The following is a 25,840-nucleotide window of genomic DNA, read 5'->3' as shown; positions in this document are numbered from 1 at the left end:
GAGGTGGAACACGTGTGCCCAAGATGCACCACATGTGCATTGAACTTACGTTTTTTTCCAGCTTTTTCCGGGAGGGAAAGTCTCCAGGAGTTACACATATAAAAAGCAGGGGCAAGGCTTGCTTTTAACAAGGTAAGTGGTGAATTAATTAAAATTAAAACATTTTTTCCGACAGGTTTATTATTTTTAAATACTTTAAAGAAAGGTAAGTTTATTTTTAGCCCCGTTTAAAATAGTTATTTTATATAATTTATAATTAATTTAAAAATGTGATTTAAAAAAAAAATTATTTTAAGTTTTCGTGATATTTTGGGGCTTATAGTATTTATGGTTTTGACAGGTCTTCCTGTCAATTTTATGAATGGCCATTTCCCTGCTACCATTGGCTCTCCATGGGCCACGTGATCCCAGGGGACTCATCGAACTAACTGTGCCCCTGGGATACGCAAGCACTGCGCACCGGCAGTTGGAGCAGGCCCAGGATTGGAATCTCACGCGGGCTCACAGCTCAACGGCCAGCGCGCTAGGTAAGTGCAGGTCGGAGACTTGCACCCGCGGGAAGCCTCCAACCCGAATTTCTGGGCCATTATTTCACTAAGTTGAAGCCAGGTTTCTTTAAAGCCACAAAGTTCGCTTTTTGTGAATAAACACACATTCTGGTGAGCGAGAGGTGGGCAGGCTGTACAGGTGTCTGGGGTGGTGGTGAGAAGAAGCAATGGCTGTGAAGAGTGAAGCATGGTTTCTAGACTGATCGGGGCTGGGCTAGCGATATGAATGTGCTGCTGGGAGGCCAATGGAAAGGGTTGTGTTAGTGGTTCTCAGCGAGACGGGGGGAAAGCTAGCGGTATCCTCCCCCACAACCCCCCAAGGATCGCTCGTTGAGGAGAGCCAGGTAGAAAAGTGGCGGGGGCCTGGTGAAATAGGCAATATGAGGGGTAAATAATGGCAGTTAAATAGATGATATCACTATGCCAGCTCCCAGGGATCGAGCTTCTGACCGCCCCCACAGCTCCGTGTGATGGGAGGGGGCTCAAGATGCAAAGTTTACTGTTAATGCACACGGTTAAATGCTTACCTTCTTTTACTTATCGATAGCAATATGGCTGCTTTCTCCAAAACCCAGAATGCTCCGCACTGACACTCAGTGGTCAGGGTCTGTAACTGCATGCATAATCCGTTTCTATTACTGCGACACCCAAAATACTGCAAGGGCAACTTTGTGCTGTCGCTTAACAATAGGCGACACCCGATCATTTCCAATCTGTCTCTTTTGTAATGTTAGATTGGGGCAGCAGCTTCGGAATCCTGAACACACTCACTACTTTCAAAATTGAAAGAAAGATAGATAGATAGATAGATAGACAGACAGATAGAGAGATAGAGCGACAGATAGATAGAGAGATAGATAGATAGATAGATAGATAGACAGATAGATAGATAGATAGATAGATAGGTAGATAGAAAGATAGATAGATAGACAGATAAATAGCGAGATAGACAGACACACAGAGAGACAGACACACAGACACACAGACAGATACATAGTTTGATAGACAGACAGACAGACAGATAGATAGATAGATAGATATGATTATATGAAGCTTTGCATATGCAGCCCATAAAACAGACCTTTAATGAACCGATTGTCTAATTACAGGGATTGTGTTAAACAACTGGGACCTGAACAGGTTGGGCCACCGCATCTGGAAATTACCCTCAGCAGAGGATCAGCGCAGTAACCGACAAGAAATACTTTTCCAGATCATAAGGAACATCGTACCTGTTCCCCTGAGGGAGGCACCTTTCCACGGAGAGACCTGAATGAGCAGTACCGATATCTATTGAATAATTTGTGGTAGATTTTCACCGTGCCGCACTGGTGTGAAACTGCCGCTAAGGATCAGCCGCCTGTCACAGAAACTGCCCGCTTTGCATCCCATTGGTGGCAACTCCGGTTTTACAACAGGGCGGCAGGTTGGAAATCTACCCCGCTGTGTCTAAACCAATAGCAGGAGGTTCCCCTGGAGACATTTGGTGACCCTGTTAATCACCAACAGCAATTTATAGGCTAATTTCCTGTGGCCTACTCACACCCTGCTTTCCCAACCTTCATTTTTACTGCAGATTCTTGCTTTCTGGGCAAAGCTCACCGCCCCCACCTTCCCTGCCTGCAGCTCCCAATGCACTTCGGCCCATCCTCGCCTCAGAAGCCCAGCCTCAGACTCACCCTTACTGCCAGGCCGCTTTATTTTATCACCCCTCACCCACTGCACGACATTTTAGTGACCTTTCCTCGCAACACTTCCCCTCTCCTCCTCTAATATCGCAAAGTGACCCGTCCTTTCATTCCCCACCAGAGCAAAGAGACAAGAGACGAAAAACCACACTGAAGCTAAGAGGGAAATAGCTCAGCACAGAGCAAAAGTTCAAGCTCAGAAATCGAGCAGCTCCATCACCACAGTGAAAGGGAAGAACAATAAGAAAGCAGAAACAAACAGTGAAGCAACAGCAAGTCGGGCAAATAAAGATTCTGATGTCTGAGAGTGGGTGGTGAATGTAGATGAATCCATTCTCTAACCCAGATAGACTCTGAACAGCGATTGATTTGCTATCTAACACTGAGACCGTGCGGTGTGTGGGGGGTGTGGGTACAGAGTGGAGATAGACAGCAAGAAGCAATGGGAAATGTATGTAGAGATCGCAAGTGTGTGAGAAGCTCACAAGGAGGGACGAGTGAAGATTATGGAACAGTCAGAAGATAACAGAAATTTACAAAACGAGAGTAAAAGATTGAGGAACAGTCACAGACAGCCTAAAGTACAGAGATAACAAAAGTGTTGTCAGATGTTTAAAGAAAAGAGAGAGAAAGAGCAAGACAGAGAAAAGTGACGGACGAGAAATGACAGTAGTAGGGAGTGGAAGATTACAGTTTTCCTTTTCTTGTCCATTAGCAACAGAACAGAAAAGCCAAAAGTAACAAATAAAAATCACCGGGAGACAGAATATCTGGTTGATTTCTAGAGGAATAGTATAGCGCAGGAGGGACGTGTGCAATTTGGTTCAGTCATTAATTTCATTGATCTCTTTCTGCTCTCTATCTCTGTATGGGTGAGTGCTGCTAATATTGATGGATTGTTCAGTGTTGCTGCTCATGTCCTTACCCCAGGAGACAGTCTTCCCACCCGGCAAGCTGCTGTACTCAATATGACAGGAGTATTGTATCCCATCATCCGGATCAAATTCAAGTGTTGTCGATAATTGAAACATCCCATCTTCATTGTGTAATAGCCCAGTAGATTTGGTCTCGGGGACATGTTCTCCATTCTTCAACCAGGTCACGCTGATGGACTGCGGGTAAAATCCAGTCATAATGCAGTGGAGAAACCAACGATCAGCAGCCTTGGAAATAACTGAGAACTCATGGGAAACAAAATGATAGAACGACAGTTATTCTCAACTTCAATAAATGTCACACATTTCGCAATAGAATGAATGAAGTCATTTTAACTTCACCACTAGTGTAAAACAGATGATATCGGATCACAGAATCACAGAAACCCCACAGTGCAGATAGAGGCCATTTCGGCCCATCGAGCCTGCACCGACACATATCCCACCCAATCCCCGTAACCCCACGTATTTAATCTCCCTAACACTAAGGGTCAATTTATCATGGCCAATCAACATAACCCGCACATCTTTGGACTGTGGGAGAAAACCGGAGCACCCGGAGGAAACCCACGCAAACACGGGGAGAATGTGCAAACTCCACACAGACAGTCACCCGAGGCCGGATTCGAACCCGGGTCCCTGGCGCTGTGAGGCAACAGTGCTAACCACTATGCCAGCCGCCTGTTAAACAAGAATAGGGAGAGTGTATAACGGAAGCTGGTCCAGTATCGCCAGTTCTACACTGTCGCCAAACCTTAAAATTACCCCCAGATTGTTCTGAACTTACCATTTCTGGTTAGTGATGCATTTCCAATTGAATAGTGTGTCCTCCATAAATCCACACAGTCCTTCCCTAAAAAGCACCTGAAATAAAGGTTCATCTTTGTTTCCTTATCCCATTTCACATTGTGTGTCTGAGCTACTGGATCGTGTACAATCCAAACCAATTTGTCTTTATCAAACCTAAATGCGTATCTTCCATCAAAAGCCAACTTCAAAACCACTACACTAGGATTGGCATCATTCAGCTGACAGCCAAACAGTCCTTGAATGTAGTGAGTACCTGTAATAGTAATTGAATCGATCAATAGCTACATAATTATCGCATCTATTCACACCAAGTCTGAGAATTTCAGTGATTTTCTAGTCACTTCACATCCAGTCATTCTTTCCATTAGTAAGGGTAGAAATGGAGTTTAGTATCTAAAACGAGCATCATCGCACAGGGACATAGAATTCACAGCACAGAAAGAGATCAATTGGCGCCAAAGCTAAACGGCAGCTATTTGCTTTAATTCCATTTCCCTGCTGATGCCCATTTCCTTCCATAATCCTCCTTTTCATATATTTATCGAGTTCCCTTTTAATTATGTTGTTGTAGCTGCCGCAGTAACATTGCATATTCTAACGAAGAAAATCGTAATGTTTACCACTGTTCTTCTAGTGACCAACAGGGGAACAAGCTTGCACTGTTTGCCCAATCAAATACCTACGTAACTGCGACAACCTCTCAGATCCTCCACTAACCTTGTCTATTTCTGTGAAAATATACCATTTTCAAATCTTTCTTCATAACTACAATCACTCGTTCTAGTGAAGCACTTTTCCATGGTATTAATATACTTGCTATAATATTTGGCCAGAACTGCATGTATAACCCCAACAGTGTCCTAACCAATGTCGTCTGTAAATCGTCATGAAGTCCCTGATGTTATATGCAATGCCCGTTTGAATGGGCTCAGGCCGACTCAGCAGCCTGGTTTACACTGCACCCATTTTTCTCTATTGACTTCAAAGATATAAAATGATTTGCCAATTTACCATTGCCCCAATGGAAGGGAAGATTGGGTGGAGTGTGTAATGGGTGACCGATCCAATAGTGCTCATTTTACACTGTCACAAAAAGTTAATATTACCCCTCATATATGCAACGCCACAGCAAATTAAGTATAAAATTAAACAAAGTTAGATGTGTGTGCTTTTCCTGTCCACAAAAACATACTTCTGTTGTCACATTTTTGTTAGATTTGTGTTCACATTTCCCTTTATACATTCCTGTGACCACCTTTATAATGGAAGCTGCCACCGCAAACTGGTCATGCTGTAATTACACCTGCCCACCGGTGGTGGCACTGTCGGACTTAGCTTTGCATTTCCCAGAGAAGCTGCTGTACTCCAACCAATTCTACTGCTCTGCTTCCCAAATTGAATAAATGTTGCTGTTTAACTATAAATCTATCTGTATTATATTAGAAGGCGTATGTATTGCCTGTCTACACAACCGTACATGCTGTTGTCACATTTTATATCAATTTTGTCCATTATCAATGCCTATCAATTCTAAGTGCTCTAAGTGTGGTCTAACCAAGGTTCGATACAGGCTTAGCATAGCTTCCCAACTTTTCAATTATATCCCTCTAGAAATAAATCCTAGTGCTTGATTTGCATTTTTAATGGCCTTGCTAGCCTATGGTGCAACATTTAATGATTTGTGTATTTGTACACCGAGATCCTTTTGTTCCTCAACCCCACCTAGACTCACACCCTCCAAGTGATAAGTGACCTCCCTATTCTTCCTACCAAAATGCAGCCCTCACATTTATCTGTGTTGAAATTCATTTGCCAATTATTTCCCATTCTGAAAATTTATTTATCTACTCCGGTAATTTTTTGCAGTCATCCTCAGTATTGACTATCCCATCCCAATTTGATATCATCCACACACTTAGAAATTGTTTGCTTGATTCCAAATACTAAATCGTTAATGTAAATTGTGAACAGCTGTGGTCCCAGCAATGATCCTTGTGCAACACTGCTACCCACCTTCTGCCACTGTGAATAGCTACCCTTTACCTGTACTCTCTGCTTTCTGTCTTGAAGCCAGCTAGCAATCTTTCTGCTGCTTGTCCTCTGACTCCACATTGTCAGACTCTATTAATTAGTCTATTATGTGGTACCTTATCGAAAGCCTTTTGAAAAATTAAATCTACTGCATTACCACTGTTTATTCTCTCTGGTACCTCTTCAAAATACAATGTTTGGTCAAGCATGACTTTCCCTTTTGAAATCCATGCAGACTGTTCTTTATTATGCTTTCCGTTTCTAGATGTTCTTCTATTCTCTCCTTTAGTAAGGATTTCATTATTTTTCCTACCACCCATGATAAGCTGACTGGTCTGTAATTCCCTGGAAACGTTCTATTCCCGTTCTTAAATATAGATATTACGTTAGCTGTCCGCCAGGCCTCTGGAACGACACGTTTTTCTAACGAATTATTAAGTATATGTAGTAATGTCTCTGCTATCTCTTCCCTAGATTCCTTTAAAATGCGTGGATGGAATCCATCCGGACCAGGAGTTTTATCTTCTTTGTGTTTGATTAGATTACTATATTCCCTTTTTATTTTAAATGCACTTATCTCATTATATATCTCATCATCCAATATCATGTCCACCTTTTCTATCTCCCTCTTAATTATCGAAGTGAAATAATAATTTTATGTTTCTGCTGTCTCCCTATCGTTACCTGTGGTATTGTCCTGTCTATCCCTTAATGGCCATGTTCCCATCCCAAATTTCCTCTTTTATTGGTGTGCCTGTAAAATATTTTATTATTTTGCTTTATGTTCCTTGATAATTTAATTTCATAGTTCCTCTTTGCCTTCCTAATTGTTTTTGTTTATTTCTCTCTAATCCCTTCCTATTCTCTCTTATCATGCACTCCTCTGCTGTCTATGTACTTACTTTATGCCAATTTCCTTATCCACAATTGTTCCCTTATGTCTTTATTCATCCATGGAGTCTCATTAGTGTTTAGTTTGTTCTTTCCGTTTAGCAGAATATATTTTGCTGCACTCTGTTGAAAACCATTTTAAATGTTTCCCATTGTCGTTCTACGTCGTTCTCTGCCAATATTGATGCCCATCTTATCTCCCCAAGTTCTATTCACAGCCCCTCAAAATCAGCTTTTCTCCACACTGTTTTTTGTCACACTTATGTCCTTCGCTATTATTATCTTAACGTGTATTATATTAAGTTCAGTACTGCCTTTATGTTCCCTTACTTAATGCTCTTATCTGCTCTGGCTCTTTCCCCATAAATTGATCCAATATGAATCCTGCCTTCTTGGACGTTTTACATATTGGGTTAGAAAGGAGTCCCATAGATATTGTAGGGACTCCATTCCCTTAACCACTTTACCTACCGATGATGCCCAATTAATATTGGGGTAGTTGAAATCCCCCATTGTTAATATTCTACGTTTTGTACTAATTTCTCTGATTTGACTGTATATTTCTTCCTCCCCCTCCCTTCTACTATTAGGTGGTCTGTAGACTACGACTATTAGTGTGATTGATCCTTTATTATATTTTATCTCCAACCATGTGAATTCTATTTTTGTCTTGCTGATATCTATGTCTCCTTTTTCTACCGCCATTATGTTATCCATTATGAGTACAGGTACTCCACCTCCTCCTTTCCCTCTCTATCTTTTCTAAATATGTTATACCCTGCAATGTTTAACTCCCAGTCCTGAGTTTTCTGTTGCCATGTCTCACTAATCCCTAATTTGTCTGGTTCCTCCCAATGCATTATTCCCTCCAGATCACCTGTTTTATTACAGACACTGTGTGTATTGCTGTACAGACAGTTTAACTCATTTTCAACAGGATTTCCTCTCACTTTTTATTTAACTACCTTCTTAGACTCCTGTTTTATAACTATTTATTCACTTGCCACCAATTTCCTCCATTAATTTGTTTTTTCCTATGTGCACTTTTCCTGTTTTGTTAATATTTAGGCTGCTTACGTTTCTGGTAGATCCCTCCCCTCTTCTTACTTGTTTGAAGCCTTTGCCACCTCCCTATTTACACTTTCTGGTAGGAGACCAGTCCCATCCCTGTTCAGGTGGAGCCCATCCCATCGGTACAGCTTCTTCCTGCAACTCAACTGCTGCCAATGCCCATGAAAAGGAACACTCTTTCCCACACCAGCCCTTTAGCCCCATGTTAATTCTCCTCATCCGTCTGCTTCGATGACAATTTGCACGTGGTTGGAGCAATAATCCAGAAATTATTACCCTCAAGGTCCTGGTTTTTAATTAGAGCCTAACTCCTGAACTCAGAGAATGCGGAGTCAAGCTACTACATGCAGAATGGATTGATAGCTGGCTTCAATACAGAATGCAGAGAGTTGGAGTAAAGGGTAGCTATTCACAGAAGGTTGATAGTGGTGTTCCACAAGGATCAGTGCTGGGACCATTGTTGTTCACGATTTGCATTAACGATTCAGACTGTGGAATCAAAAATATAATTTCAAAATTTGCGGAATGTAGCAAATTGGGGTGGAGGTCTAGTCCATACTGAGGTGGACTGCAAGAAATTACAGGAGGACTTTAATAAAGTTGCTGAATGGGCAAATAATTGGCAAATGAAGCTCATTACAGATAAATGAGGTATTTCATTTTGGTAGGAAGAATAGGGAGGTCACATCACTTGGAGGGTGTGAGTCTAGGTGGGGTAGAGGAACAAAGGGATCTCAGAGTACAAATACTCAAAACGATATAAGTTGCACCATAGGTTAGCAAGGCCAAAAAAACTAAACACTAAGGTTTATTTCTAGGGGTATAGAATTGAAAAGTTGTGAAGTTATGTTAAACCTGAATCGAAACTTGGTTGACCACACTTATAGTACTGCGTGCAGGTCTGGATGCCATGCTATAAAAAAACATATAGAGGCACTGGAGAGGCTTCAGAGAAGATTTACAAGGATGATACCAGAAATGCTAGGGTATACATATCAGGAGAGGTTGACCAGTCTGGGTCTCCTTTTTCTTGAAATAATAAGGCTGAGGGGTGACCTTATAGAAGTCTTTGAAGTTATGAAAAATTTTGATAGCGTGGATACAGAGACAATCTCTCCACTTGTGGGAAAGAGCATAACTAGAGGCCATCAATATAAGATAGTCATCAAGAAATCCTATCGTGAATAAAGAAAAAAAATCTTTACCCAAAGAGTATTGAGAATGTGGAACTCGCTACCACAGGGAGTGGTTGAAGAGAATAGTATAGATTCATTTAAGGGGAGGTTGCACAAGCATATGAGGGAGAAGGGAATAGAGAGTTATGCTGACAGATTTAGATGAGGAAAGACAGGAGGAGGCGCGAGTGGAGCATAATGACCAGTTGGGCCGAATGACCTGTTTCTGTGCCATATATCCTATGTGTGAATTTAAAATCAAAATCATAAAGGGCTTGGATGGAGTGAATAAGGAGCAACTGTTTCCTGTGGAAGAGAGCTCGGTAACCAGAGAACAAAGAGTTAATGTAATTGGAAAAGGAATCAGTGGCGATATGAGGAGAACTTTTTTTATGCAACAACTTGTGATCCGGAATGCCCTGCCTGAAAGGGCGCTGGAAGCAGATTCAATAGTGACTTTCAAAAGGGAATTGGATAAATATTTGAAGGGGGAAATTTGTAGGGCTATGGGGAAAGGGCAGGGGAGTTGATCTAATTTCATAGCTCCTTCAAAGGCCTGGCACAGGCACGAATGCCCTGTTTCTGTGCTGTATAATTTTATTATTCTATTATTCTATTTGCCGACCTATAAAAAAAGCATCATTGGCGTATCAAATATTAGAAATGTCAGTTTCCTAAAGAATTTGGGAAAAAATAATTTATTCAGAAAAATGCGAGATCACTGAATATTTTGCCATCGCTCCCGTGTTAAACCATTGCAGAGAAGGCAAAATGAACCTTAATATTAAATATTATCCATTTACAAGAATATTCACATTTCCAAATAAATGTAAAATGTTATGGTTCGAATATAGTACATCATCTCATCTCATTTGTAAATCGTAAGTTTAAGATCTTAGTCCCACGTCAGACCTGGGGATTATTTGGTGACTTGGTGAGGAAGTGCACCCAGAATTATGGTGCGAGGCCGTGCAGAATCCATCCCTGGTGTGTGCACAGTGGTCTGTTCCCAGCCTGCTGCTTGTAGGGAAATAAAAATTGGCCTCATATTTGCTGAGCGAAAGAGGGGAAAAAGCAGCTTAAATATATGTAAATTGGGGTTAAAGGGCGTCATCAAGCCCCTCAACAACATTTCCCTCTCTGCCCACATTGTTACTCCTAGTTCCTGATCCTACGCGAAAACTGGAATCAAACAGAAGGCAGATATTAAAGGGACCCTCAGTTGTTCTCATATGAAATGCTGGAATATTTGGGAGACATTTCTCTTCTATTATGTTGTGGGATTTCACTACTGAATCCATTTAGAATGCTTGTACTGGCTGCTGAATAATTTGCACTGTTAATGGGCTTCTGGTAATTCCACTCTGGAATGTAGTGAAGGGTCTGTTGTGATTGGAGGAGAGCCATGGGCACTGGGGAGGAAAGGATTAGTAGTGCAGCAGCTAACTTCAGGCGGTACGAGGCTGTGCAGACAGTAAGAGAGATGTGAAGCCGAGTCTGACTTTGGCAGTCCTGGTGAGGTAATTAAGTTTCTTCCTGCAATGCAGCCAGATTCATGGGAAAAAGGTGTGTAAATTCATCTTGGGCGGCAGTGCAGAATGAGCGATAGCAAATCAGCAGCCAGCTTTGTCCACCATCTGAATTTCTATTGGATTGAAGTCAATGGAAAAGAAAATTGGGCGATAGACCAAAAAGGGCTATCGATAAGCATCAGCCGCTTTCGGCTACCGCCCACTTTATACCCAATGTTGCTGCCATTGGCTTTCTCATCCACCTCTCGCCATTACTGTTGACTAAGTTGATGGGCCTATCATTACCTATTAGTGGAGACGAGGACATCAATACCGGTGCTAACTTGCTCTACAAGCGCTTCCACCGCTGCCCCAGAGAATCAGAGGACACCTGACCATGTCATGCGGCCTGATGCTCCAGTAAGATCGCTCTCCACTAACCACCCTTGAATAGGCACCATCCCTTTAAGCGACTGCAGGCTGACTTTAAATCAATAGAATTGGCGCTCAGTTCATGTATCTGAAGCCGGGTCATGAAAATTATACAGTCCGCACCAACTTTATCAATCGGACGGGCGGACTTTAGCTGGCCAACCCACCAGAACTATCCCGGAGTCTCCAGGAATTAAAGATAAATTTCCTGGACAGCACTACAAGAAACTCGGGAGAAAGATAATAATAACATTTTAAAAATTCGCAATTATAACAATATTGGAGATGGGGAAGAAAGGCGGGTTGACTGGGCTGGAGGTCATGTGATGCATGCTCCTGGAATGGTCCAACCAGAGTTGGCAACACATCGGCCTGATTCATCGCACAAATCCCCATCTACGAATGAGGGACATTACTTCAGCCCTGATGTAAATCTCTGGCAATTTTTTAAGCGTCCAGCGCCACACCAGCCCCTATCACCGCCTCGCCTCAGGAGCTACCAAAGGGCAACTGCAAGGTCCGAGCCAGTCAGTGTAACCCGGAATAAACACGGCGCAGTAGGTGTAACCCTGACTAAACAAGAGGGCAGTCAGTGAATCCCGGACTAAACACAGGGCAGTCAGTGTAACCCGGAATAAACACGGGGTTGTCAGTGTAACCCGGACTAAACACATCACCGTCAGTGTAACCCGGACTAAACAGAGGGGCAGTCCGTGTATCCCGGATTAAACACAGGGGCAGTCATTATATCCTGGACAAAACGGGTCAAATACATTGTTCACGATGGCGGTCCTGTCGTGTAATAAAGAATATAACCGCACAAGTCCAGTCATTTGACTTAAGAGGAACCACCCGTTGAAAAAAGTAAAGGCTCAGTAAAGAAAAGAGGAACATGTTTAAGGGAGTCACACAGTGAAAACCCTGCACAGCGAGACGGGAAGGATTTGTAGATGTCCGAAACCCTCCCCCATTATTCTACTTATTTCGATCAGTGAAACTCATTCTATCCAATGAGAACTAAATCAGCTCCCGTCACTGGGGAGGGAACCTTTGGCTCTATTCCCAGCATTAGGAATTGCGGGCAGAATTGGATTAGAAAAGGATACTCTGGTCAATGACAAAGACTTGAAACTGGAGGAAAGCTGTGACACTAATTCAAAGCACCGGCGAGAATATTTCCCACTGAACTTGACCGGTAGCGATTATACAGCTGGCTGTTTAAAGCAGCAGCAATCACCAATCCTGTGTTTGCACCTTATCAGAACAGGTGCAAACCTCACTGGCAAATAAAGCCTCACCTTGTTAAGGTCAATAAAGCCCAATCATAGCCTGGACACTTTCAGTGTTTCTGCTGGGTGATAGAAAGTTTACAAGCTACACAATCTGAAAATTCAACCATCCTCCCTTTCAGTGGTGGTGTAAATCTATCGGCTGTGAACAGATTGAGGCTCTGCTAAAATAGTGAAAAGAGGAATTTCAGGCCAAGCTACAAATACCCTTGTTCAATGACTCTTATCACTCGCTGTACCGCTGGACATTTTCTGCCTAAAATTACTGTTGGCAATATTAGTGAGACATGTTAATGTCCACTGCTGTCACACAGGTGATATCCCACTGGTTTAAACAGGCTGCACCATTGAAATAACAGGCAATGGAAAGTTATAGCAATATGTTAAGCCTTTCACTTCCAATATCACCCATATTGAATTAGGAACAGGAGGAGGCCATTCAGTCCCTCGAGCCTTTTTGCGCCATTCCATTTGATCATGACTGATCTGTATTTAACTCTATCCAATCTTGGAATGACACAGCACAGAAGGATGCCATTCAGTCCATTGTGCCCATGTTGGCTCTTTGTAGAACGAGTCAATTATTCCCACTCACCTGTTCTTTCTCCATAGATCTGTATTGCTGTTTTCCATCAAAGTATTTGTCCAATTCCATTTTCAAAGTTCCTGTTAAATTTGCTTCCACCACCCTTTCATTCAGTGAAGTTCAGATAACAACAACTCGCTGTAAATTTTACTTCCTCATGTCGACTCTGGTTCTTTTGCCAATCACCTTAAATCTGTGTCCTCTGGTTACTGACCCTTTTGCCACTGGAAACAGTTTCTCCAGATTTACTGTACATGATTTTGAACACCTCTATCAAATCTCCTCTGAAACTTATCTGTACTAAGGAGAACAAGCCCAGCTTCTCCAGTCTCTCCACATAACTAAAGTCCCTCATCCCTGGTGCCATTTTAGTAAATCTCTTCTGCATCCCCTCCATGGCCCTGACATCCTTCCTAAAGTGTGGTGCCCAGAATTGAAAACAATATTCCAGCTGAGGCCTAATCAGTGTTCTATAAATGTTTCACATACCTTCCTTGCCTTTGTTCCTTGATTAATAAAGCCAAGGATCGCATTTATTTTAACAGCATTCTCAACTAGTCCTGCCAGCTTCAAAGTTGTGTGTACATACACCTCATGTTCTCTGTTCCTGCTGCCCCTTTAAATTGTACCATTTAGTTTATATTGCCTCTCCTCATTCTTCCTACCAAAATGTATCACTTCTGTGCTTCAAATTTCATCTGCCATGCGTCTGCCCAATTCACCAGTCTGTCTATGTCCTCCAGAAGTCTGTTGCTATCCTCTTCATTGTTCACTACATTTCCGAGTTTCATAATATCTGCAAACTTTGAAATTCTGCCCTGTAACCAAGTCATTAATATATATCAAAAAGAGCAGTGGTCCTAATACTGTCCCCTAGGAGACACCACTATATAATTCCCTCCAGTCTGAAAAGTAACCATTCACCACTAAATTCTGCTTTCTACCCCTTAGACTATTTTGTATCCATGCTGCCATTGTCTCTATAACCCCATGGACTTTAAATTTGGTAACAAGTCTATTATGAGCTTTTTCTTCAAACACCGTTAGAAAGTCCATATACACAACAGCAACCCTCGTGAACCCTCTCCGATACTTGCTCAAAGAACTCGATCAAGTTAGTCAAACACGATTTGCCTTTAACAAATCTGTGCTGCCTTTCATTTATTAGCCTATACTTTTCTAAATCCCATTTAATTGTGCCCTGGATTATTGTCTGTATAAGGTTCCCCACCACCATTAGGCTGACTGGCCTTTAGTTGCCAGGTTTATCCTTCTCCCCCTTTTAAACAGGGGTGTAACATTTGCAATCCTCCACTACTCTGGCACCAAACCCCTCTTTAAAGTTTGTGGTGCGGCCATTCGCAATTTACACCCTTACTTCCCTCAGTAACATAGGATGCATCCCATCTGGAGCAGGTGACTTTTCTACTTTAAGCACTGCCAACCTTTTAATTACCTCCTCTTTAACTATGTTTTTATCTTTTCCAATAGTGCTACTGCCTCCTCCATTACTGCTACATTGGCAGCATCCTCTTCTCTAGTGAAGGCAGATAAAAAGTATTTATTTATTGTCTCAATTGTGTCCCTGCCTCCAGAAGAATATTTCCTTTTGTTGTTCAATCCTTTGGCTACTCTTTCAATCTTTATATTTTTGGAAATTACTTTTGGGTTCCCTTTACGTTAGCTGCTAATCTATTCTCATGCTCTCCCTTTGCCCTTCTTATTCCTTATTTAGATCTCCTGTGTACTATCTGCATTCAGCTTGGTTCCCTACTCTATTATGAACCTGATATTTGTCATCGGCTCCTTTTGATGTCTTATTTTAATCTCTATATCTGTAGTCATCCAGGGAGCTCGAGCTTTGGATGCCCTTCCTTTCCACCTTGCTTCAAATGTGTCGAATCTGTACTGGAACTATCCCCTCTTTGAAGGCCTCCCAATGTTTAATTAGTGTGTTGCCTGCAAATTTTTGATGCCAATAAATTTGTGCGATGTTCCTTTTCATCGCATTGAAGTATTTATTTATTATTTCAATTGTGTCCCTGCCTCCAGAAGAATATTTCCTTTGTTGTTCATTCATTTGACTACCTTTTCAATCTTTATATTTTTAGGAAATACTTTTGGGTTCCCTGCGAAACTATTCTCATGCTCTCCATTGTCACTTCTTATTCCTTATTTACATCTCCTGTGTACTATCTGCATTCCTCCAATTAAGTATTTGTATGGTAGATTGTTCCTTTTCCTTTGCCATAACTATTCTAAAGCTAATGATATTATGATCACTGTTCCCCAAGTACTCCCCCACAGAAACATTCACCAATTTCCCCCTTCATTCCCCATAACTAGATCCAGCTTTCTGGACTGGAAGCACGCTGATTAAGAAAGTTCCTTTTTACAGATTTCAGTAATTCCCACCATCTCTTTCCCCTTTGTCTTTTACTATTCCAGTCAATTTTAGGAAAATTGAAGTCCCTCATTATTACTACTCTATAGTTCTTTCATTTTTCTGTACTTTGACTGAAGATTTGCTCTTCAATCTCCTTACCACTACGTGGTGGCCCATAGTATACATCCAATAGCGCAATAGGTCATCTTCTCTAACGCTAACCCAATAGATTCTGTCTTTGACCACTCAACTACATCATCCTTCTCCAGTGGAATAATAGTTTATTTGATCAATAATGCCACCCCTCCATTTGTTGCTTCCCTATCTTTCCTGAATCCCATGTGGTGACTTATGCCTGCAGTTCACGAACTATATTTACCAACCTGGTTATTTTTGCACATGCACTCCAAAAGACATACTTGCTCTCGAGTCAGTACAAAGAAGGTTCACTCGGTTAATTCCGGGGATGAGGGGATGGATATATGAGGAGAGGTTGGGTAGATTGGGACTCTACTCATTGGAGTCCAGAAGAATGAGAGGCGATCTTATTGAAACATATAAGATTGTGAAGGGGTTGGATCGGGTGGATGCGGGGAGGATGTTCCCGATGATGGGTGAAACTAGAACTAGGGGGCACAGTCTTAGAATAAGGGGCTGCTCTTTCAAAACTGAGATGAGGAGGAACTACTTCACTCAGAGGGTGGTAGGTCCATGGAATATGCTGCCCCAAAAAGCTGTAGAAGCTACATTATTACATAAATTTAAAACAGAAATAGACAGTTTCCTAGAAGTAAAGGGAATTGAGGGTTACGGGGAGCGGGCAGGAATTTGGACATGAGTCTAGGTTCGGATCGGTCATGGCCCTGTGGGTAACGGAGCGGGCCCAGGGGCCGTGTAGCCTGATCCTGCTCCTATTTCATGTGTCTAATTCTGTTAGATTCAGGAGATGGTTCTGTGATAGTTGATTGGCGGTTAGGATCAGATCAGCCATGATCTTATTGAATGGTGGAGCAGGCTCGAGGGGCCGATTGGCCTACTCCTGCTCCTATTTCTTATGTTCTTATGTTCTTCAACCCATCTTATCCTGCCTTACATTTGCCCTGGCTTAGCACCCCTATTTCTGAACTATCCTTTACTTTAGTGCGATTAGTCTCTCCCAGTCCTCTGTGCACCTTGTTTCTCCTCTATAATGTGCTCATCCTCCTGCGAACTTAGTTTAAACCCTCTTCCACAGAACTAGTTATCCTTCCCACAAGGGCATTGGTTACAGCAATGTGAGGCGCAACCCGACCACCTTAAAAAGTCTCCTCCTGCCTCAGAGCTGATTCTATTGCCCCAGAAATCTGAGGTCCTCCCTCCAGCACCATTTCTCAAGCAATGCGTTAACCTGTCTTATCCTATTATTCCTATACTCACTAGCACTGTGAAACTGCAGGAATCCAGAGATAACTACCTTTCAGGTCCTGCTCTTTAATTTTCCTCTGAGCTCTGAAACTTTGATTGCATGACCTCAGCCCTTTTCCTTCATGGGTCATTGGTTCCCACATGACCACTACATCTGGCTGTTCCCCTTCTCTGCTCAAAATGTTCTGCACCATCTCAGTGATGTACACGCTTTGGTTCCATAACCTGTAATAACATTGCCTATAAAAATCTACCAATCTCAGTTTTGTCATTTTCAATTGATCTAGCCTCAGCAGCACTTTTGGGGAGAGGGTTCCAGGTTGCCACTAACCTTCATGTGAAGAAGTGCTCTCTGACCATCGCCCCTGAAATGTCTAGCTCTAATTTTAATGTTATGCAACCTCATTCTGGACTCGCACCAGGTTAAATACTGTCTCTCTATCTACACTGTCAAATCATTTAATCATCTTAAACACCTCAGTTAGATTACCCTTTAATGTTTTATAGCCAAGGGAACATAAACCTAGACTATGCAACCTGTCCTCATAATGTAATCCTTTTTTGCTTCGGTTTCATTCTGGAGAATCTGCATTGCATCCCCACCAAGGCCAAGATATCCTTTCGGAGGTGCGGTGCCCAGCAGTGAACTCAATACTCCAGATGGTGCCTAACCAGAGCTCTGTACAGCTGTAACATAACTTCCACCCCTTTGTATTATATCCCTGTTGAGAGAAAGGCCAACTTTCAATTAGCTTTTAAAATATTTGTTTGACTTGTCCACTAGCTTGTAGTCATTTCAGTACTTGGACCCTTAAATCTCTCTGCTATTCCACAGCTCCTAGCTTCTCGCCGTTTTGAGAATACTCTGATCTCTCTTACTTATGTCCAAGGTGGATGACCTTGTGGGAGACTACAGTCACCCGCGTAAAGAAATAGGCAACACAGCGAGCTACAAGAAATAGGTCTTTACTCCAACTCTCACAATACAGCACTGAATTCGTAAAGCCCGCGAACCTGTGATGCCTCACGGACTGGTCACCTGCTGGAACCTGATTGGTTTTCCTTCTCTCAGCAGCAGGCAAGTCTGAACATGACTTATTCCTCTCAGCTTGCAACTGTCTTGAGGGGGGACGGGAATACAGCAGTTAAAAGGGGATTAAACAGGTTTATCTACATACACACAGTATTTCCCTACCCCCCCCCCAGAATCCTCGTTAACTGTAAAAGTCTGTCTCTGCGGAGGTTTGACCAAATGGCCGTAGCAGCTGTAGTACCCATCTGGCGCGTGAGGAGGGCTGTCTGGGAGGTCGGCCGGTTGGTTCGTCGGCTGGTCTGGCGGCTGGTCTGCCGGTGGGCTGGCTGGATGGGCTGCCGGAGAAGGTGCGGCGGTGGCTGGGAAGTAAGGTTCTGGCGTGTCTTGGTCCTCTTGTGGGGCCACCGCCAATGCGGGAGGTCTGCCCCGCCGTGTGGGAAGAGCCGGGCGAAATGGGAAGCTGAGGTCCAGGTGCGCCGGTTTGAGGCGGTCTGCTGAAATAAGGTCCGGCTTCCCGCCGACGTCGATAAGAAAAGCTTTTTTCCCCCATCTCCAATACTGAGAAGGGGCCAGTGTATGGTGCCTGCAGCGGGACTCTTTGCGCGTCCCGGCGCACAAAGACGGACTCCGCATGTCGTAAGTCCCGAGGCATGTAGGATGGCTGTGGGCCGTGTTGCGAAGTGGGCACTGGACGGAATTGCTGGGCCAAGCCCTGGTGCAGGGAAAGCTGTCTGGCAGTCTTCCACGGCTCCGTTGTCAGGGTGAGGAAGTCGCCTGGTACTCTGAGCGGTTGGTCGTAGACCATCTCGGCCGAGGGTGTGCGGAGGTCCTCTTTGGGCGTGGTGCGCAATCCCAGGAGGACCCAGGGTAGTTTGTCGATCCAGCTGGTGTCGGCCAGGCTGGCGACGAGGGAGGCTTTCAAGGAACGATGAAAGCACTCGCAGAGCCCGTTGGTCTGCGGGTGGTAGGCTGTTGTCCTGTGGAACTTGGTGCCGAGGCCGTCGGTGATGGCATTCCACAAGTGGGAGGTGAACTGGGGGCCTCTGTCCGAGGATATGTCGGTCGGCACGCTGAACCGGGCCACCCATGTCGAGATGAATGCTCACTCGACGTCGGTCGTGGTGGTGGAGGTGAGTGGAACTGCCTCGGGCCATCTGGTGGTGCGGTCGAAGATCGTGAGCAGGTGTGTGAAACCGTGCGACGGCAGCAAGGGGCCTACCAGATCGATGTGGACGTGGTCGAAACGCCTCTCGGGCACTGGGAAACACTCCAATGGCGCCTTGGTGTGCTGCTGGCCCTTAGCGCGCTGACATGCCATGCATGTGTTGGTCCAGTGTCTCACATCCTTGTGGAGTCCAGGCCAGACGAACTTGGCGGACATGAGTTTCTGAGACGCACGCATCTCTGGATGTGAGAGGCCGTGGATGATGTCGAAAACTCACTTGCGCCAGGCGGATGGGATGACCGGCATAGGCAAGGGGACTGAGACGTCGCACAGGAGGGTTTTGCCGGCTGCGTGGAAGTGGATGTCGGCCAGAGTGAGGCTGGTGGTTGACGTCCTGAGGGCCTAGATCTCCGCGTCGGCGGCCTGGTCTCTCACCATGCTGGCGTAGTCGACGCCCAGGTGCCCTGCGTGGAGCGAGTGTCTTGAGAGGCAGTCGGCCACCAATTTGTCCTTGCCGGTGACGTGGCGGATGTCCTTGGTGAACTCCGAGATGAAGTTGAGTTGGCGCTGTTGGCGCGCGGACCAGGGTTCAGTTACTTTGGCCATGGTGAAAGTGAGCGGCTTGTGGTCCACGAATGTGGTGAATGGCCGGCCCTCCAGGAGGAAACGGAAGTGCCAGATTGCCAGGAACAGGGCCAGGAGCTCTCTGTCGAACGTGCTGTAGGCCTGCTCATTCTTGCGCAGCTGTCGGCGAAAAAATGCCAGTGGCTGCCACACGCCTTCGACCCACTGTTGCTGGCCAGTGCCGACGGTGTAATCCGAGGCGTCCGTGGCGAGGGCGGTCTTGGCGCCCGGGACGGGGTGGGCCAGTAGTTTGGCGTTGGCCAAGGCGCTTTTGGTCTGGTGGAAGGCTGTCGCCATCTCGCTGGACCAGGTGAGTTGCTCTTTGACCGTTTTGCCCCTGGTGGCTTCGTAGAGGGGGCGCATGAGTGAGGCGGCCTTGGGCACGAAACGGTGATAAAAATTGACCATCCGCAAAAATTCCTGCAGCGCCTTGACCAAGGTGGGCTGGGGAAAGTCCGCCACCGCCTGCACCTTGGAAGGTAGGGGAATGGCTCCCCTTGGTGAGATTCTGTGGCCGAGAAAGTCAATTTGGGCTGCTCCGAACTGGCATTTGGCCGAGTTGACGATTAGCCCGTGTTGGCTGAGGTGCTGGAAAAGAGAGCGCAAATGCACGATGTGCTCGGCCTTGCTGGTGCTGGTCCCGAGGATATCGTCCAGATAGGCGAACAGGCAGCTCAGGTCCCGTAGGACGGAATCCATGAGCCGTTGGAAACCTGTGCGGCGTTCTTGAGCCCGAAGGGCATGCGCAGGAACTCGAATAGTCTGAAGGGGGTGATGACCGCCGTCTTCTGGACGTCTGCGTGGTGGACGGGGACCTGATGGTAGCCGCGAATCAGGTCGACCTTGGAAAAGATGAACTTTCCTGCTAGGTGCGCCGAGAAGTCTTGGATGTGCGGAATGGGGTATCTATCGGGCGTGGTGGCATCAGTGAGTCGTCTGTAGTCACCGCAGGGGTGCCAGCCACCGCCCGGCATGGGCACAATGTGGAGGGGGGACGACCAGGGGCTGTTCGAGCGGCGGATGATGCCCAGTTTCTCCATCATGGCGAATTCTTCTTGGCCACCGCCATCTTGGCTGGGTCCAGGCGTCTGGCTCGGGCGAACACTGGTGCTCCCGTAGTGGTGATGTACTGCTCGACACCATGCTTGGCTGCCGTGGCTGAGAAGGTCGGTTGTGTGAGCCTCGGGAAATCTGCGAGTGGGTGGGCGTAGTCGTCATCCGCCGCGGCAGAGCAGGACCTTACGAGGGCCGGGCTGTTGCTCTGCTGGCAGGCCAGTGAAGCAAAAGTTGCTGAATCGATCAGGCGCCTGTCACGGACGTCGACCAGGAGTCCATGGGCGCAAAGAAAATCGGCGCCCAGCAAGGGATGTGCCTCCGAAACCGTCACGAAATCCCACGTAAATCGTTGGCCGTTGAAACAAACTTCGGCCCGTCGCTTTCCAAAAGTAGCGATGGCTGCGCCATTTGCCACCATTAGGGGTGGGCCGCTGCAGCCTGCCTGGATGTCGAGCTGGGAGGCAGGAATTATGCTGCATTGGGCTCCGGTGTTGCAAAGGAATCTGCGCCCTGAAAGGGAGTTGGTTATGCACAGCAGTTTACCTGCAGTGCCGATGGCCATCGTGGCGGCGGGGGTGCGGTCGAGCGGGCCTAGACGGCGGCGCGGGGCTGGCGCATTGGGCCGGGTGGCCATCTTGGTTTGATCAAAAGTGCAGGGTGCTCTGCAGCGTTGGGCCTTGTGGCCGAAACGCGCGTGGTAGAAGCATAGTTCTGCGGCCTGGCGTGGCGGCGCACGCTCGGTGTTGTCGGGGAGCCTCGCGGCTGCACAGCCGAGTTGGGCGACGGTGAAGACTTTGTCTGCGGCGGCTGCCAGTTGTACGCAGTCTGTGATCGGGGACCCCGCGAGGGCAGTCTGTACCTGCTGAGGAAGCAGGCTGAGGAAAAGGGCCCAAAACATGAAGCACTGCGGTTCAGAACCCAGGAGCGCAAGCAACCGGCTCATCAACTGGGTCAGGGTAGAGTCACCGAGGCCTGGTAGTGAAAGAAGCCTACGGGCCCTCTCCTCCCTGGACAGGCCGTAAGCCTGCAGCAAGCGGCCCTTAATGGTTCAGTACTTGCCGGTCTGTGGTGGATTCCCCAGCAGGTCGAGAACTTCGGCGGCGGTGGAGCTTGCTAGTGCTGAGACTATGTGGAGGTACCTTTCTTCATCATCTTGAACCATGCGAAGGGTGAATTGGGCCTCCGTGTGCACGAACCAAGCTGGTGCTTGGTGTTCCCAGAAGGTGGGGAGCTTCAAGGACGCGGCGCCAGCCAACATCGGTCTGCTGCTGGTTGCTGTCGGGTCGTTGCTGGCCTCTGTAGGGCTACGTGAGTCGGGGGCTTCGGCCGCCGACATTCGGGGTCACCAATGTGGGAGACTACAGTCTCCCGCGTAAAGAAGTAGGCAACACAGTGAGCTACAAGAAATAGGTCTTTACTCCAACTCTCACAATACAGTACTGAATTCGTAAAGCCCGCGAACCTGCGATAACTCACGGATTGGTCACCTGCTGGAACCTGATTGGTTTTCCTTCTCTCAGCAGCAGGCAAGTCTGAACATGCCTTATTCCTCTCAGCTTGTAACTGTCTTGCGGGGGGAGGGGAATACAACAGTTAAAAGGGGATTATACAGGTTTATCTACATACACACAGTGTTTCCCCAATGTGGCAATGCCACAACCTCACATTTTCCGAAATATAAGTCATCCTGCCACGGTTTTCCCTCTAACTTAATCTCTCAATGTCCCTTTGCAACATTCTTCTCCAATCTTCACTATTTACTGTGTGACCTAACATGGTATCATCAGCAAACATGGATATATGGCTCTCTGCTCCTTCATTCAAGTAACTTAGAAATATAACAAAAATCATATCTGCCAATCTGTGTACATACCAATAACTCTATTCTCTCTCTCCTACATTCTAATCAATTCTCTATCCAACCCAATAAGTTGCCTCCAATTCTGTACACTCCCATTTTTGTTACCAGCCTCCTTTATGGAGCCTTGTTGAATGCCTTCTGGAAGTCCATATAAATAACATACATAGACAATAAATTACCTACCATGTTATTTACCACCTTACAAAATTCAATTAGGTTCGTTAGGCATGACTTGCCATTTACAAATCCATGCTGGCTTCTCTGATCAGCTCATATTAGTCCAAATTCTCAATCAGTCTGTAAATGAGTAACACATTTCTAGGCGTAGCTTTCAAGATATTCACTGAAAATGCAATTCTAAAGTAGCAAACGAGTCTTCACTGCAAGAACTACCAGCTAGCCTTACATTCTTCATCAGAAGGTGGCTGCTTACATCATCTCGGTCCTGTCTAATTTGCCACAGTGTGTTTTTGAGCCAAGTCCTTACCCGACATATACTCCAGCAAACCCTTCATTGTACCCTTGTATGAGTGTAGGAGGGTCTTTCTATAACATTTGAAAACCATTATTGCAGATGATATCTCCGCTCATAATGTTCTCTGAACACGGCCAGTTGAGGTCAAAGGAACTGAGTGGTCACGCATCATGATGTCATGGCTAACGCTGGGTAGTGTAACTTGGAGGACGAGGACAGTTATGTCCCTGAGCATAGCAGGAATAGGAAGTGCAGTTTCCCCAGCTTTTATTCTGCAATGTGCTCAGGCCGTGCAGTTTTGCAGAATTGGTGATTAACCAGGCCTGAACAGGGCGAACACAATTTACACACAAATTGGGACTCCTGCAGTCAACAGCAAAGATACTTCCATCCCATTCATTTGGACTGGATATCAACTGAGCACCATGGGATAAAAAACAATTGCAGCACTCACTATTCCTGCAATAATGGATTTGTATTTCATAACTGCAATTTATGGCCATTTTATGCATATGATTCTACAGGGAGGCATCTGGAAATCCTCAAAACAACACAATAAAATCTAATTGGAGAGTACTTTTATCACTCACGAATCAGTTAAACTTTTTTTTTGGTACATTGCTATTTATCAATGTATTGCTTTTGTTTATCAGGAACCACATGATGGCACTGATTATGCAATGCTGGCTGTTGGACTTTGTACCTAGAAATCTTTACCTCACTGTGATATTTCCTTGGCAGGAACACTGAATTGTTTGCAGTTGCTTACCCAAATAAACGAATATTTAAATTATATTTCCATTCTGATTCTTACAGGTTTAGAATTTGATAAAACTAGTTCCATTTGAATCCAAAAACAACTTTTTCACACGAAGTATTGTGAGAGTGTGGAACACTGTGCCCAGAAATTCACAGATGCAGTATTAAGTGAGGTGCTTAGAAAACAGAAATAGCGAATTCATCTCCCCCCATCAGCATATCCCTCCATTCCTGTCCATGTGCCTATATCGCTTCCCCTTTAAGAGTTCAATGCTATTCGCCTCATCGACTCGACGTGGCAGCAAGTTCCACATTCTAACCACTCCTTGGGTAAAAATGCTTCTCCTGAATGCTTTACTGGATTTACTAGTGAATATTTCATATTTTTGGGCTCTGGTTTTGGACTCCTCCACAAGTGGGAAACATCTTCTCTACCTCTACTCCATCAAGTCCCTTCATAATTTTAAAGACCTCTATCAGGTCACCTCTCAGTCTTCTCTTATTCAGAGAAAAGAGCCCCAGCCTGTTCAGTCCGTCCTGATAGTTATAACCTCTCAGTTCTGGTATCCTTGTCAATCTTTTTTGCAGCTTCTTCAGTGCCTCTATATCCTTTTTGTAATATGGAGACCAGAAATGTAGGCAGTACTCTGTGTGTAGTCTAACCAATGGATCTGTACAAGCAGAACATAAATTCTCTGCTTTTCAATTCTACACCACTAAAAATTAACCCCAGTGGTTTGTTTTCAAGTTTATGGCCTTATTACCTTGCATTGCTCTTTTTATGATTTCTGAATGTTTACCCGTATGTCCCTTTGCTCCTCTGCCCATTTAGATTCTTATTTTCCAAAGAGCATCTAGCCTCCTTTTTCCTCCTACCAACATGAACCACCTCACACATATCTATGTCAAAATTCAGTTGCCATTTGCACACCCATTCTACAAGTTTATGAACATCTTCTTGCATTGTGTCGTGGTCTTCCTCAGTAATAACAATGACCCAAATTTAGTGTCATCCGCAAGTTTAGAAATTGTACAAATCATTAGTAGAAATGGTGAACAGCATTGGTCTCAGCACCGATCCCAGTGGAACACCACTTCCCACCTGCCACCAGTCTGATTAACTACCTTTAACCACTATTAACTGTGTTCTGTTTTGTAGCCAGTTTGCTCTCCATTCTGCTACTTGTCCCTTGACTCCTTAAGCACCGACCTTTCTCTCGCCTTTGTCACTGTTTCTTTCTCACTGTCAATGTTTCTTTCTCTCACTCTCTATTCCTTCTTTCTCGCTCTGTCTCTGTTTCTGACTCTCTTTCTTTAGCCTTCTGTCTCTATCCTTGTCTTTTCGGTTCCCTTTTGTCACTCTCTCTTTTCTCTCTCTCTGTCTATCCCTATCATTTTATCTTTCTCTCTCTGCCTCTGTAACAACCTCTCTCCCTCTCAGTCCCTATTTCTCGCTCCCTCTCTCTCTCTGTCACTGTCTCGCTCTCCATCCCTGTGTCTCTTTCAATCCCCCTCTCTTTCTCGCTGTCTTTCTCTCTATTTCAGTCCCTATCTTTCTCTTTCACTTTGTCTCTGTCTTTAGCTGTCCCTCTTTCTCTCTCTCTGTTTGTACCAACGTCTCTCTCTCTCTCGGTGGTCTCTCTTATTTTGTATTAATTGAAAAGTATCCTGAAACACTTCAGACTCACAGGAGGGGTGGGAGAGAGTGAAGGGAGAGTGAGAGCTGAGGGGAGGGGGGGTGAGAAAGTGAAGGGTAGGGTTGGGACAGAGGGGAGAGGTGAGCGAGGGGGAGGGATGAGAGTGGGATGTGGGCGAGACTGGAGGGGAGTGAGGGGAAATTACCGAAAGGGAGGTGGTGATTGGAAGGGGTGGAGAGTGGAGGGATGGAAGAGACTCGAGGGGGAAAGTAGAGGGGAAGGAGAGTGTGGAGGGATGGCAGAGACTCGATGGGGAGAATGGAAGGGAGGGAGAGAGACAAGAGGAGTGGGAGATTGAGACGTGGAGTGGAGAATGGAGGTCAGGAGAGAGTGAGGAGGAGGAGAGAGTGGAGAGGTTGGGTGGGAGAGTGGAGAGGAAGGGAGAGTGGGGAATGGAGTGAGAGCGTGGAGAG

The 25,840-nt window shown here is 45.3% G+C and overlaps 1 protein-coding gene and 1 pseudogene across 1 annotated transcript; one reads left to right on the top strand and one right to left on the bottom strand.

The window, feature by feature from the left end:
- LOC147095598 (scavenger receptor cysteine-rich domain-containing protein DMBT1-like) overlaps positions 1-25,840 on the top strand; it is a 1,107,260-nt pseudogene that overhangs the window by 724,845 nt on the left and 356,575 nt on the right.
- LOC147095603 (zinc-alpha-2-glycoprotein-like) lies at positions 3,061-4,822 on the bottom strand. The gene is given in 3 exon segments (XM_085974163.1): positions 3,061-3,452; positions 3,959-4,234; positions 4,699-4,822. Coding segments are annotated over 3 exon segments (792 nt in total).

Source organism: Somniosus microcephalus, unplaced genomic scaffold (assembly GCF_052327205.1).
Source record: "Somniosus microcephalus isolate GS21.2 unplaced genomic scaffold, FLI_Smic_1.0 unresolved_chr1, whole genome shotgun sequence".
NCBI lineage: Eukaryota > Metazoa > Chordata > Chondrichthyes > Squaliformes > Somniosidae > Somniosus > Somniosus microcephalus.
The sequence above is the reverse complement of the archived record's forward strand: the minus strand, read 5'-3'. Positions and strand labels throughout refer to the sequence as shown.